The sequence below is a fragment of the Cervus elaphus genome, chromosome 14 (assembly GCF_910594005.1).
Source record: "Cervus elaphus chromosome 14, mCerEla1.1, whole genome shotgun sequence".
NCBI lineage: Eukaryota > Metazoa > Chordata > Mammalia > Artiodactyla > Cervidae > Cervus > Cervus elaphus.
In genome coordinates this window covers 65,004,980-65,020,155 of record NC_057828.1, presented here as the reverse complement: position 1 = coordinate 65,020,155, position 15,176 = coordinate 65,004,980, and the positions used below count along the sequence as shown (strand labels likewise).

General features: G+C 43.1%; 1 protein-coding gene across 1 annotated transcript in view; it reads right to left on the bottom strand.

Moving 5' to 3' along the window:
- Positions 1 to 15,176, bottom strand: part of RGSL1 (regulator of G protein signaling like 1) — a 49,635-nt gene that overhangs the window by 30,499 nt on the left and 3,960 nt on the right. Inside the window, exons 3-8 of the mRNA XM_043923899.1 lie at positions 11,214 to 11,288; positions 9,651 to 9,780; positions 6,539 to 6,700; positions 4,509 to 5,476; positions 1,710 to 1,772; positions 1,062 to 1,284 (exon numbers count right to left, since the gene is read on the bottom strand). Coding sequence (XP_043779834.1) covers positions 1,062 to 1,284; positions 1,710 to 1,772; positions 4,509 to 5,476; positions 6,539 to 6,700; positions 9,651 to 9,780; positions 11,214 to 11,288 — 1,621 coding nt within the window. The remainder of the gene's footprint in view (positions 1 to 1,061; positions 1,285 to 1,709; positions 1,773 to 4,508; positions 5,477 to 6,538; positions 6,701 to 9,650; positions 9,781 to 11,213; positions 11,289 to 15,176) is intronic.

Sequence of the window (15,176 nt, the reverse complement as noted above, 5' to 3'; positions counted from 1 at the left end):
TGATGGACAGGCAGGCCTGGCGTGCTGCAGTTCATGGGTCGCAGACTCGGACACGACAGAGCGACTGAACTGATTACTAATTTGTATGTCATGACTCAATAGAATGTCAAAAAACAGTTATTACCAGCTTTTACAAAATGAAATGGAATAATATAGAGAGTATGAGAGTATATAATCTTATGTAATAAGGACAAGCATTGCTTTGTGAAAAAATTTTAATATATATTTATACACACACACATACTTATACAGGTATATATTTCCCAAAATGAAGTCAAAAGTACTTATCGTGCTTTGAAGTTTGAGAAACACTGCAGTACTCTGACTGCCTCAGCACTGATAATTAAAGCAGTTTGTTCAATTTGAACAATACTGGCTACTCTTACTATTGCCAAATGTTGTGTTAATAGCTTTCATGGATGGTCTTGGGTCATCTTCACAACAAGCCTATTATTCCCATTTTACAGTTGAGAGAAACGGGGCTTGAAGATAGGTTAAATACATTGTTCAGGTTCACACAGTCACTAGCAGAGCTAGGATATAACCCAGATCTGTGAGACAGCAGAGCCTTGTGTTCCTAACCACGGCTCTCCACTGCCTGAGTGGCTGATGTGTTATATTGGGGGAAGCAAGTGGCTGTTAAAAATATATCCACAGAAATGTCTTAGACCTGATTCTGGGGAGGTATGGCACATGTTTTTCAGAGGCATGAAATGGAGTAATCAGTATAACTGTGGTGATGTCTTGGTGGGCATGAGCCTGGTCAACTTGAGTTCTCTGGTTCCCTTTCAGAGCCAGTGGGGGCCTCTGCAGTCAGTCCGTCTGGATTCAGATCTTGACTCTGCCACTTACTGTGTGACCTTGGAAATGTAACTTGTCCTTTCTGTGCCTCAGTTACCCTGTACTTACCTCACATGTTATTTGGAAGATCAAATGAGGTCCTCTTTATCACCTTTGCATTGCATAGTGCTGACACATAGTAAATACTTAATGTTAAAATACTAATATTTCACAGCTGCTTGTATGTAAGGATAAAAAAAAATTATGGTGACTGACCTTACCTGCCAGAAACACTGGAGACTTCCTTTCTATCTGGAGGGACCCACCTTGCTTCAGGTTCTCAGTAGCTATCTTTTGCCATTGCATAGATTCCATTTCTTCCATGTTAGCCAAACCCTGGCTTAACTCCAGTGATTCCTCAAATCTCTTGTAAAGAAGAATGATCTCTTCTTTGCTTATAGATTCTTTTTTATGCCACCTGGTGCAGATGAGCCTGCTCTGAGTCTAAGAGAAGGAGATGGTGACAGACAGCATTTGCTGTAGGAACTAGGCCAGAAGCAAGATTTTTACAGCTTGGTCCTTCTTTGCCTCCCTGTCACATGGACTCTGATTACTTTCAGTTTGTTAAGAACTATTGTTCTTTTACAGATACACACACACACACACCATACATACCACACATCTTCAAATCAAACTTTCTCTATAAGTGAGAAACTCTACATGAATGTGACTTCTTCAAAGCCAGTTTATGCCCTTGAATCTTTTTCCTTCAGAGGTTTCTCTTTAGAACATCAGAGACCATCAACCCCAGTTGATAGAAAAATACTCAACATTTCATTGACTTTAGCAAAGGGCACTTCTGAAAGAGCAGTAACTCCCTTTTCTTCCCTCAACCTCATGATTCCTCCCCAACTCAAAGTCCCTCCTACTGTAAAAACGAGAAACCAGTAGTCCTCTTCATCCAGGAACTCAGTATACCAGGGGCTGAGGATCTGAAATCCAAATACAACATAAGCATTATGAGGAGAGGCTTGCTGCCTCTGTCCTGCTAGTACTCACATGGGAGAAGAGAAGGCCGCAGATTCTGGATTCTCTAACTTGGAGATATGGAATAGCAAACATTAGCCATGACCAACCAGGAAGTATTCCTTTGCCTCTCTGAATATGACAGCTTCCATCACAGCCTCTCTCTGAATCGCAGAGAACAGTGATTGGTATTTATTTAAGAAGAGGCTTCCCTAGTAGCTCAGACGGTAAAAAGTTTGCCTATAGTGCAGGAGACCAGGGTTCAATTCCTGGGTCAGAAAGATCCCCTGGAGAAGGGAATGGCAATCCACTCCAGTGTTCTTGCCTGGCGAATTCCATGGACAGAGGAGCCTGGCAGGCTACAGTCCATGGGGTTGCAAAGAGTCGGACACAACTGAGTGACTAACATGTTCACTTTCACTTTAAGAAGAGAAACAACAAATCCTTTACTGAAGGGCAATTATTTGACATCTACATACTTATTTGTTCCTTTGTAAAGTACTATCTCATTTAATTCTTAAAAGGGTCCTGGAAACCAACCACCTAGCCAAACGGTGATAAAACCAGGATTTAAAAGCTTTTTCCTATATTCCACATGGATTCTGTTTTCACTTAAGTGAATCAGAAGTTAGGAAACAGACATATATTAGCTGGCATGCTATCAGTATTCAACAAAAGGTAACTGGATAACTGGAGGATGGTTGAACAGATGGGTGAAAATGAGAGTTCTTATAGAAACAAGTATCTCAAACCAGAAAATATTGTCCTGAGCAAAGCCCAAAGTAAGGGTCATCTCCAGTTGGGATTAATTGATTCAACAAATGTCTGCTGAATGCACTATTGAGCACTCAGCACTATACTGCCAGTAGCTTTCTAGATGCTGGGAGACTAGTGACAAAACATAAAAACCTCTGCCCTCATAAGGAGAAGGAAAAGAAGCAAAATAAGTAAAAAAAAAAAATCTATCTATATAACACACACACATATAACATATACACATATTGTGTATTTATTTAAAATATAATACAAGTATATGTGTATATAACAGATTTACACTTTACACACAAATGCATACATGTGCATTATAAGGATTATACATGCATTATACACGCATACACACAAAGTGTGTGTACGTCTGTGTGGAAGGATACATATATGGATCCAGATCATGGTAAGTGCTAAGGAAAAAAGTAAAATGGGGATAGGGCTGAAGTTTTATGTAAAGTGGGCAAGTAAGGCCTCACTGAGATGACTTGAGCAAAAACCTGAGGGAGGCAGGGACTCAGTCGTACGGGGATCCACACATTACACACAGTAGGAGCAGCACGGCTGAGCTGGCCATGTGTCTGGCATGACCAAAGTGATGAGCATGGGGGCAGAGGAAGATGAAGCCAGAGAGGAGAGGCAGAGGACAGACAGTGTAGGCCTTGTTGGTTTTAGCAAGGACTTTGGCTTTTACTGGAGACAGCCATCTGTCTTCAATGTCCTCACTTTTATTTTCAGTTAAATCACACAATGTATGTTGTGGCCAGTGCAGAAATGGATCTGCTGAGGGTCAAGAGTAGATCCAGAGGCATCAGCTAGAAAGCCATTGCAATGATCCAGGTGAATTTGGACAGAGCTTGGATAAGAGTGGTTATAACAGGTGAGGGGAGGAATATCAGATTCTGTATATTTTTAGGGTTGGACCAACTGAATTCACCCATAGACTAGACATGAGTGTGAGACAAAGAGGTGAGTCATAAATGATATCAAAATTTTTAATCTTAGAAACTGTGATAGCCCAGCATCGTATAATAATATAAATACCTTTAATATCTTTGCAGCAGACCAAAGGCCAAGGGAGGGAGCTTTGCTGTGTGGATTTGCTGATGCAGGAAACAGCCTATATAAGCCTCCATCTAGTTCCAGATGCCTCCACAAAGTGTAGGGCAGGTAGGGAGGAGGGCTCTGGAACTTCTACTTGGGAACTGTGCAGACAACTTTGACTTTGTACCCCCTGGACAGATCTCATCCAACATTGCCCAGATGTGCAATCCTGGATAATTAAGGTGCATTGGAAATTGTGCTGGACTTAGAGCCAAGAACTCCTGGGTTCTAACCCTGGTTCCTCTACTAGTCCAGCACAACTTCCAATGCACCTTACTGGCCCTGTGGTTTCCCTACCCTTCTTTGTAAGCAGTCCCTTTTTATTGAGCTCTCTCCTCAATTTGGTTCAGTCACTTGTTTTCTGCCAAGATTTTGACAATAGTCAACCTATTACTTCCTGTGGGTGTCTAGGATAGCCCCATGCTTTTATCTAATGTTTTGGGATAAGAATAAATCCTCCCACTTGGCCATTTCCATGATGGCTAGGCTAGGAAAGGGAGACCCTGTATTTTGATTCATGACATTTAGCTCAGAGTTCTTAAAACATCCCTCAGTAGAAGAGTCTGAGGTTGGAAGACTCCATATCAGGGGGAATTGAGGGAGAAATAAAAGGTGGGTAGTGACTACTCTTCCACCTTTATCCTACTTTGGGATTCCGGCTACTTCTTGGGAATTTATATAACTTACTCATAAGAGATCAACCAACTCATCAATACATATTGTGTGGGTAGTTATATCATTAAGTTAGTCAGTATAGATGACCAGGTAGGATTTTTGGTCAGTCTTGACCTAATCTTCCAGATACCAACCCATTTCTGTGATGCATGGCCTACCTTGCAGATCTCCTTCTGGGTTCTGGGAATCCAGGGGTTCACATCCCCACAAGGAAGCATCTCCTTCAGGCCTTCAATGGTTTGGGATTTGAGCGGCAGGCGTGGACCAATCTGCTCATTCAGGTAGAGCTCACAGATCCTGTTGCCCAGCATGTGCCGAAAGATGGCTTTCCCAGTCTTCCTATTACTCATCAGGACACTGAGGAAATGGTGCAGGTCCTGCCAGAGGTCCAAGAGTTGGATCTCCACTTTCAAATTCAGCTTCTTCAGGTGGTCCCGGAAGGGACTCCCTGCACAGGTGTCCGCACACAGGGCCCAGTGGATGTACCCCAAGGAGAGGTTCTGCTTCACGGCCTTCTTGATGGTCACATGGGAGGAGTAATTGATGATGGGGGTGATAGTCCTCAGGTGGGTTGAGAATGCTGTCTCAAAGATGCCCTCCATGTGGAGGTGGCTCTTGGCCTTCTTCTTCACATTGGACTTCCTGGAATAGAGAACATCCTTTTCCAGGGAACTAATGATTCTGTCCTTTGAAGAGGCCTCTTTTAGGAAAGGCTTTTGTATAACCACCTTGTCTTGAGAACCCAGTTCCTGGGGGGACAGTATATTGGTATCTGGATTGGTATCCATTTCCAGAGACCACGAGCCACAGTCTATCAAGTGCCACATCTTCCTCTTGATCTTCCTGCTTGAGTACTGCTTCTGGGGTTGGTGGGCCTTCTTGATGTTCATATTCAGAGGGAGCCCTCCTTCATGGGTATAGCAGATACTGTACAGGCGAGTCTCATATTCCTGCATCAGAGCCTGGCATGATTCCTCCTTGGCCATGACTGTCTTGGCGTGGGTGTAAAAGTTGGGGAGCCAGTAGCTCTGGAGTTTGAACAGGGCCACTTTTTGCATGTGGCTCAGGATCTCCCTCCTGGTGGTTGACTGGTTGGGATGCCAGATGGACAGGTTCAAGAGGGCCTCTGGAAAGAATAAAGAGAGATAGAGGATGAAAATGATGTGGGGATAGTTAGGTTTATGAATTTTTCCAAACGTTTTTGTGTATAGCATTTCATTCATTCCTCATGCAACCCTAGACAGGTCAGAGATAAAGTGAACATGATTTTAGGGTTTGTTCAGCACACAATGACGCCTTATTACTCTGATCACCTTGCTTCTTCCCCAGAGAAATAACCCTTTTGTGAGATTCCTCAAGGTACTTTTTAGACTACTGAACATTATTTAAAGAAAAACAAGTGGTACCAGCAAATATGTTTAAGAACAAGAAATATGTACCTCTGAACGGAATTTCTCAAAGTTAGATATGACCAAAGGAAGGAGCTTGGACTGGATAATTTGGTAAAGTCCTGACTAGCCCTGATTTTAATATCATCAATTCCCAATTATCTATATAAATAGAGAGGAATGTGACTAACCCCAAACAGTGCAGCTTCTGGAGCACATCAGTTGTGTTTGGGTTAGGAATGCCTCCTCATTTAATAAATAAATACATTTGAATGAATTTGATGTTCTAGAGAAGGAGTTGGCAAACTTTTTTTCTATAAAGAGTTAAATAGTAAATATTTTAGGCTTTGTGAACCATTTATAGTCTCTGTTGTACAGTCTTAAGCTTTAAAAAATAAAAAAACAGTGTTAGCTCATAGGCCACATGTACTGCATTTGGCCTGTGGACTGTAGTTTGTTCTAGAGAATCCTAATAGAAAACAAAACAAAACAATAGAAAAACACAAAACAAGCCATGCAGGCTTAGAAAGTGCAGGAACTGTTCAATTACCTTGTCCCAATTCCCCTTCACTCTTTCCAGCTAACCTTCACTAACAAGCAACATCTCAGGAAGAGGCACATACCAGCTTAAGGACAACTGTCTCTCTCAACCATTCCCTGTTAAGGGTTGGGGTTCCCACTGGCATCCCTAATGGAGAGAGGAGTAGTCTGCAAGGAAAGAGACTGAGGAGTATCAGACATTGGATTGATTTTTTTCTTCTCCCAGGGATTTCACCTCAGATACGCTTTATGATTCTTACTGATGTTCATGTTGCAGAGAGTCAGCACCCGTGAGCTCTCCTGCAGATGGGTGGCCTTCAGCACAAAGAGGAGGGAAAGGTAGTGGTCTCTCACTTCCAGGTCCATCTCATCTATGCTCAGGATCTTCTCAACAAGAATCCAGAAATCCAGCAATTCTTCACCTATGGATCAGACAGGACCACCTATGGATCAGACAGCAGACTGAGCTGCACCCCAAGCTTGCCCCTTCAGTGGTTGCATCTGAGTTTGGCAGCTGACACCCCCCACCCAATCTCCACCCCCAGCCTGCTCTACTGCCTCCAACATCACCCTGAGCCACTCCTTTGGCTTAAGGGATCATTTCCAGAAACGTTCTAATGCAGGAGCTGATGGGAGACATAGAGAAAAGGGACTTAATGGGTAGGACTCTTTCATGATTTTTTTTGGGGGGGTGGTTTGTTAGAGAAACTGTCAGTTTAGGAAAAACCACATGAGAATAGATCATTAGACATTCAAGTTTTGTCCGAAAAATAAAGATCAGGGTAAAACGAACAATTCCTAGATCATGAACCCAGAGCAGCCTGCAGAAGGACCCTGGAGCCCAAAGGTGCCAAAGACTACATTCCCCGTGTTACAGCTTTGCCAGGGCTGAAGTCTGAAGGACCAACTGTAAGACAATCTGTCTAGTTCTTCCCTGCCTGACCCATGGAAATCCAGAATTTCACCTTTATACTAAGATTTGTTCCTGTGTCAAAGTTAATGATGCTGAACTGGAAGGTCAGCTAGTATTCACTGCCAGCCTCCTAGAACTCATCACCTACTGGACCCAGTAGGACAGAAAGCACTTTTGCTACAGGGATTTGTGTATATACTTGTCGCTTGTCTGTCTCCCCACTGTCATGTCAGCTTCGGGAAGCAGGGACTTAGGGCTCTTGTTCACCTTTGTATCCCCACCTGCAAGCACTGGGGCTGCCATACAGTGGTGCTCAATAAACACTGTTAAATGAATGAATGAATGAAAGGGACTCTGAGTGCTTTTGCCATAACCTACACAATAGACCCCAGTTTCCAAAGACTTCTACCCAAGCTGTATTATAAAACACCTTTTGCATTCACCATAGATACACAGAACTGTTAGTAGCAGCAGTAGAACTGCTCCAGGGTATCCCGGAAGCTGTTAAGAACTTGCAAAGGCCCCAGGAACAACTCTAAGAACCCACCTGCACTGCCCTTGAGGTAGGTATAGAAGCGCCACATCCCTCTGACCCCGCCAATGCATTTCTGGAGTAGCCACTGGTCTGCCTTTTGCCATCTCATCATCTTGGCTGCCAGGAAAAGTCCATGGTAAGAGACTGAGAATGAGTTCTTCCCCCAGCCCCTCTCTCAGAGTGGCACATGGCCAGACTCCCATTCGCTCATCGGGAGTGAGGAGAAATGGTGGCCAGTGAGATGAGCAGGGCTCTGACTACATGGTGCTTTTGAAGCCAGACCCAGGCCCTCTAGTGACACGTGTCACGTGACATGGGGCGGGGGAGGGGGGAACCTACAAGCATACATACAATCCACAGATCAAAATCACCCTCCAAACGAGGCCCCTGGCCTTCCATGGTCTCTACCTGACAGCAAGTTTTCCCATACGTATGTTGAAGGAGGGAGATGAGTATAATGGGCGATTTGTTACAACATTTTACTCAATGGGATTTCCCCAATTGTCACTTTCCCTAGTTTCCTTTGGCTAGTTGAGCTGAGTCAAGTTATCAATTCAACCTTAGGTGAAAATTTTATTCATTCATTCTTTCAACAAGCATTTATTATACGCCTACTAAATGCTGGGTACCATTCTAGGTGTTTGGGATACATCTGCAAACAGAACAAAAATCCCCACCCTCAATGAGCTTATATTCTAGCAAAGGAGACAGACAATAAATGATAAGCATAATAAATACATTTTCTAGTAAGGCTGAAGGTTATAAGCACTATAGGAAGAAATAAAGAAGGAAAGAAGGGTATAGGTAAAGCTGGGCAGGGGCTGGATGGGTGGGCACTGGGCTTCCAGGGTAGCTTTCATTGAGGAGGTAAGAAGTGCACAGAAATTTAAGGTGAAGGGCGGGGCACCAATGTGAATATATTAGAGGAGCAGCACCCCAGGCAGAGCCTTGAAATGCAAATGTGCCCAGCATGTTGAGGAACTGCAGAGGCCAAGGTGGTTGGAATGGAATGAACGATGGAGAAATAGGAAAAGATGAGATCAGAAAGGAAATGGGGCCAGGTCTCTAGGACCTGGAAAGGCATTTCAGGGGCTCTGGATTTCAGATTGAAATGGGAGCCATTGGTGGTGGTGGTGGTGGGAAGGGACAGTGAGCAGAGGAGTGACACGATCTAAAGGAAGTTTTAAAAGGCTCACCCTGCTGCTGGGAGAAGAGAACAAGGGCACGAGCAAGGAGACTGACTCAGAGATGATGTCAACAGCCAGGTGAGACAGGCAGAGGACGAACTTATGGTTGCCAGTGCGGAAGGATGGAGGGAAGGGATAGTTAGGGAGTTTGGGATGGACATGCACACACTGCTATATTTAAAATGGGTTGCCAACAAGGACCTAATATACAGTACATGGAACTCTGTTTAATGTTATGTGGCAACCTAGACGGGAGGAGAGCTTGGAGGGGAATGAATACATGTATATGTACGACTGAGGCCCTCTGCTGTCCACCTGAAACTATCACAACATTATTAATCGGCTATATCCCAATATAAAATAAAAAGTAAAAAAAAAAAAAACCAAAATACAGCCAGGTGAGAAATGATGGTGGCATAGGCCAGGTGATAGCAATGAAGGTGGTGAGCTACCTTTGATTCTGAGCGTATTATAGGCATTTTGGCCATCATTACTTCTCTCATTTCTAGCTGCAGTGAGGCAAATAGCCCAGCCGAACTAACTCCAGTTTCTTGCTCTTGGTACCACTTTTTCAGCCTAGGATATCACCTATTGCCACAATACAGGCTAAGCCACCGACACATCTAAGGCTGTAAAGGCAGCCAGTATTTGTACCTGTACTGTAGGACTGAGAGACGTAGGATGGTTTGCAACCTGGCTCCCCATGTTTCTATACACACATGCCCCCACATGCTTACCTCCTTCTGGGGACTTAATGAAACTGATGAACTCCTGACAGAGAATGTAATGGAAACATAAGTTGGCTTTACAGAAGAAAGGTAATCGATATTTTTCCAACCAGGTCAATAATCCTTTGTACTTTGCAATCTAGAGTCCAAACAAAATAGGAACAGAAAGGAGAAATGGAATTGAATTGCTAAGAAATGCAGCTTAGCAAGGAGCAATTAGATAACCTTACGCTTGTAATATTTGGCCCAGAGGTATGTTGATTAAAAACAGTATCTAAGAGGCTCTCAAAGGAGGGAATGGATTGGTAGGAAAGAAAAGACTTTTTCCTTCATCAAAAAAATCTTATTCCTGAGTGAGGTTAAGAAAAGACCTAAGTAAAAAACAAAAACAGAGCAATGACACAATCCTAAGCTTTGCTTGATAGAGGAGAAGCAGAAGAGATTTTGGTCTGTGGTGTCAAGTCCTAACGCTACCCAACTTGCCTCTTACAAGCACACTTCCTGCTTACAAGCACACTTACAACTTTTCACAAGCTCCCAACCCATATCAACTGCACAACATGTACAAAAACACACAAAGACTGACACATACCACGTAAGTAAGGGAGGAATACCCAAAGGATCAAATCCCTGGAGACGGGATAAGAAGATAAAAGTTTTAAGTGTTGGGACTCTCCTTGGGAAACCAAATACATGCATAGGAATCAGAGTGCAGTGTCTTCCTCAGCAATCCAGATCCCAGAGAAAAATAGAACTTTGCTGTGAGAATGGCTGAGTGCTTAGTGTGATTGTTCTGATCCCACCTGTCACAAAAAAGGGCATGAGGGAGGCACTGCTGAGTCCAAGGTCTACAGAGTAGAAAAGGAGAACAGGAAGGGGGAAGAAAGAAAGACAGTGGACAAGGACAAGGAAAAAACATATAAAAAGAAGAAAAGACTGGGGGCAAAGATATGCCCTGTGGTCAAGTAGACATTAGGAACTGTCAAGCGCCATCTTGACTCATTGGGAAGGTACCCTGGAGGAGGGAATGGCTACTCCCTCCAGTGTTCTTGTTTGGGAAATCCCAAGGACAGAGGAGTCTGGCAGGCTACAGTCCATGGGTTCGCAAAGAGTCAGACACGACTGAGTGACTAACGCTTACTTTACAATGCAAATAATTGCTATGGGCCTGTGGGCTGCACTTCCTTTCCCACACCCATGCAGGCATTGCCCATCAATTCCCAGACTCTTTCTGGCTTAGGTGTGGCCTGCAGAGTTCTTCTCAACACAGTGCTCCAAGCATCAACTACCCAACCATCACAGTGGACATGAAAGGTTAACTTCTTTTGCTAACCATGGACTAAAATACAGAGGAAAGAACTCAGCAGCAACTGCCTGCCTAAGCGATAAGAATGCAAAAAGGAGAAATGTCTACCTGGCTTGATTCTGTTTGTCCTACTCACCTGCTTTATAGTTTCTTCCATAGTCATCCTGTTATGAGCTCCTGTCCCTTCCCCTCTCCCAATCCACACTTCAAATCCATCTGCCTCTTCCCCCATCCCAAACCATCCACCATTCAAGAATCATGCTCACCAAGTCATGGGGTATTTCTGGCCACAAGCTCCATTGAGAATTTTCAACAGTGTAAAATGGTGTCTGGCCAAAGACCTGAAAAAGAAAGCTAAGAAACAGCCAAAGGGGTCTAGAGCATCTTTTCGTGAAAGTGTCACGGTCCATCTGTAGTCACAGGGGAAGAGAGGTTCCACTGCTTTCCTATTTCAAGGGACATTAATTCTTAAATTTATTCCAGTGAATTAACTTGCTTTGCACAAAACAGCAAAGAAAGATTAAATTACAAGATTCATTTATCTTTTGGCTCCATCCCGCCCCAACCTGGGAGTTATCTTGCCTGTATGCAAAGGCCAAAGCTCATGACTTTAAAAGGTGTTTACTTTGTGTATTGCATTATTCATTTCTCCAGAACCTAGAAAGTTAGAGCAAAGACTTAAAGCCTTTTCATAAAGAGAACTATCTTTGGATTTGCCTAACCTGTTGAACTGGAGAAAGCAGAGAGGACTGAGGAGGTGAGGAATAAGGGTACAAATTATTGATACTTAGGGGGGCATTAAGAATATCCAAAATCATATAGAAAATTCTAGGCTACTGTCCTCTTTTGTCACAGAGAAGGGACTGAGACTTAGGCAACCAGCTTTGAGATTAATGGGAAATGGCTTCTCTGTTTACAGGCATCTATGCTTCTAGAACTAACACCCAAAAAAGATGTCCTTTTCATTACAGGGGACTGGAATGCAAAAGTATGAAGTTAAGAAACACTTGGAGTAACAGGCAAATTTGGCCTTGGAGTATGGAATGAAGCAGCGCAAAGGCTAATAGAGTTTTGCCAAGTGAACGCACTGGTCATAGCAAACACCTTCTTGCAACAACACAAGAGAAGACTCTACACATGGACATCGCCAGATGGTCAACACTGAAATCAGATTGATTATATTCTTTGCAGCCAAAGATGAAGAAGCTCTATACAGTCAGCAAAAACAAGACCAGGAGCTGACTGTGGCTCAGATCATGAACTCCTTATTTCCAAATTCAGACTTAAACTGAAGAAAGTAGGGGAAACCAATAGACCATTCAGGTATGACACAAATCAAATCCCTTATGACTATGCAGTGGAAGTGAGAAATAGATTTAAGGGACTAGATCTGATAGACAGAGAGCCTGATGAACTATGGACTGAGGTTCGTGACATTGTACAGGAGACAGGGATCAAGACCATCCCCATGGAAAAGAAATGCAAAAAGGCAAAATGATTGTCTGAGGAGGCCTTACAAATAGCTGTGAAAAGAAGAGAAGCGAAAAGCAAAGGAGAAAAAGAAAGATATTCCCATTTGAATGCAGAGTTCCAAAGAATAGCCAGGAGAGATAAGAAAGCCTTCCTCAGTGATCAATGCAAAGAAATAGAGGAAAACAACAGAATGGGAAAGACTAGAGATCCCTTCAAGAAAATTAGAGATACCAAGGGAATATTTCACACAAAGATGGGCTCAATAAAGGACAGAAATGGTATGGACCTAAGAGAAGCAGAAGATATTAAGAAGAGGTGGCAAGAATACACAGAAGAACTGTACAAAAAAGATCTTCATGACCCAGATAATCACAATGGTGTGATCACTCACCTAGAGCCAGACATCCTGGAATGTGAAGTCAAGTGGGCCTTAGAAAGCATTACTATGAACCAAGCTAGTGGATGTGATGGAATTCCAGTTGAGCTATTTCAAATCCTGAAAGATGATGCTGTGAAAGTGCTGCATTCAATATGCCAGCAAATTTGGAAAACTCAGCAGTGGCCACAGGACTGGAAAAGGTCCATTTTCATTCCAATCCCTAAGAAAGGCAATCCCAAGGAATGCTCAAACTACTGCACAATTGCACTCATCTCACACACTAGTAAAGTAATGCTCAAAATTCTCCAAGCCAGGCTTCAGCAATACATGAACCGTGAACTTCCAGATGTTAAAACTGGTTTTAGAAAAGGCAGAGGAACCAGAGATCAAATTGCCAATATCCGCTGGATTATCAAAAAAGCAAGAGAGTTCCAGAAAAACATCTATTTCTGCTTGATTGACTACGCTCACAATAAACTGTGGAAAAGTCTGAAAGAGATGGGAATACCAGACCACCTGACCTTCCTCTTGAGAAATCTATATGCAGGTCAGGAAGCAACAGTTAGAACTGGACATGGAACAACAGACTGGTTCCAAATAGGAAAAGGAGTATGTCAAGGCTGTATATTGTCACCCTGCTTATTTAACTTATATGCAGAGTACATCATGAGAAACGCTGGGCTGGATAAAGCACAAGCTTGAATCAAGATTGCTAGGAGAAATATCAATAACCTCAGATATGCAGATGACACCACCCTTATGGGAGAAAGTAAAGAGGAACTAAAAAGCCTTTTGATGAAAGTGAAAGAGGAGAGTGAAAAAGTTGGCTTAAAGCTTAACATTCAGAAAACAGATCATGGCATCTGGTCCCATCACCTCATGGCAAATAGATGGGAAGACAGTGGAAACAGTGGCAGACTTTATTTTTTTGGGCTCCAAAATCACTGCAGATGGTGCTGTAGCCATGAAATTAAAAGACGCTTACTCCCTGGAAGGAAAGTTATGACCAACTTAGATAGCATATTAAAAAGCAGAGACATTACTTTGCCAACAAAGGTCCGTCTAGTCAAGGCTATGGTTTTTCCAGTGGTCATGTGTGGATGTGAGAGTTGGACTGTGAAGAAAGTTGAGAGCCGAAAAATTGATGCTTTTGAACTATGGTGTTGGAGAAGACTCTTAAGAGTCCCTTGGACTGCAAGGAGATCCAACCAGTCCATCCTAAAGGAGATCAGTCCTGGGTGTTCATTGGAAGGACTGATCCTGAAGCTGAAACTCCAGTACTCTGGCCACCTCATGCGAAGAGTTGACTCATTGGAAAAGACCCTGATGCTGGGAGGGATTGGGGGCAGGAGGAGAAGGGGACGACAGAGGATGAGATGGTTGGATGGCATCACCGACTCGATGGGCATGGGTTTGGGTAGACTCTGGGAGTTTGTGATGGACAGGGAGGCCTGGCGTGCTGCGATTCATGGGGTCGCAAGGAGTCGGACACGACTGAGCGACTGAACTGAACTGATGCTTCTATGTTTCTGTGTTTACAGGTATCTATCTTACCATGGTCATCAAAATGTCTCAAAGTAGTCCCAAAGCATATGTGATAAACTAGAGGCTAAAGCTCCAATTTCTGGCCGAACTCTTGGCGTATTACATTTCTAAGGCATCTTCTTCTCTTGCTACTCAGTCCTCCAGTCATTTCTTCTTGCTTCTTTATCCACCCTTCCCTCCCTATCTTCACCCTCAGCCAATCATCAAATACCTAGTTGTTTTTCAAGACTTTGTTTGTGTCACCTCTTCATTGGTCCCTTTCTGACTCTCCCAAGTAGGAATGGCCTGTTCTTCCAGTGAAACCACCTCCTAGAGATGTCAGTCATGTCACACGCAACCCTTTTTTGCACTCACCTTAAATACTGGTCTCTCACATTAGACTGGGAATTCCTTGAAGACACGATGGTATATAATTAATATCCATATCCCCAGTACTAAGCCTAGCATCTGGCACAAAGTGACCACCCAATAGGTATTTGTGCAATAATAGTGTTTCTTCCTAGTTGTATGAAATTTCAATGAGGTAGCATTCCATGGAAAAAGGCGCACTGAGATGAGCAGCTATTTATAAGGCACCAGCATTCAAATGATGTAACCAAATACTCAAACGAAAAAAAAAAATGCAGGATTGGTGTAGGTCTGGGTTTAAAAATATTTTGACGTATGAGGTTTGTTTTGGTTGCATAGATTAAGAAGCTATATAGATTTGCTTCCAGTTAACAACTCAGCAATTGCTATGTGTTAAACACCCAATGAGGGGAGTAGAGCAGAGTGAATAATCCATGGTTCTTGTCCTGGGGGAATTCACAATTTCACAGTCCAGTGGAGGAAA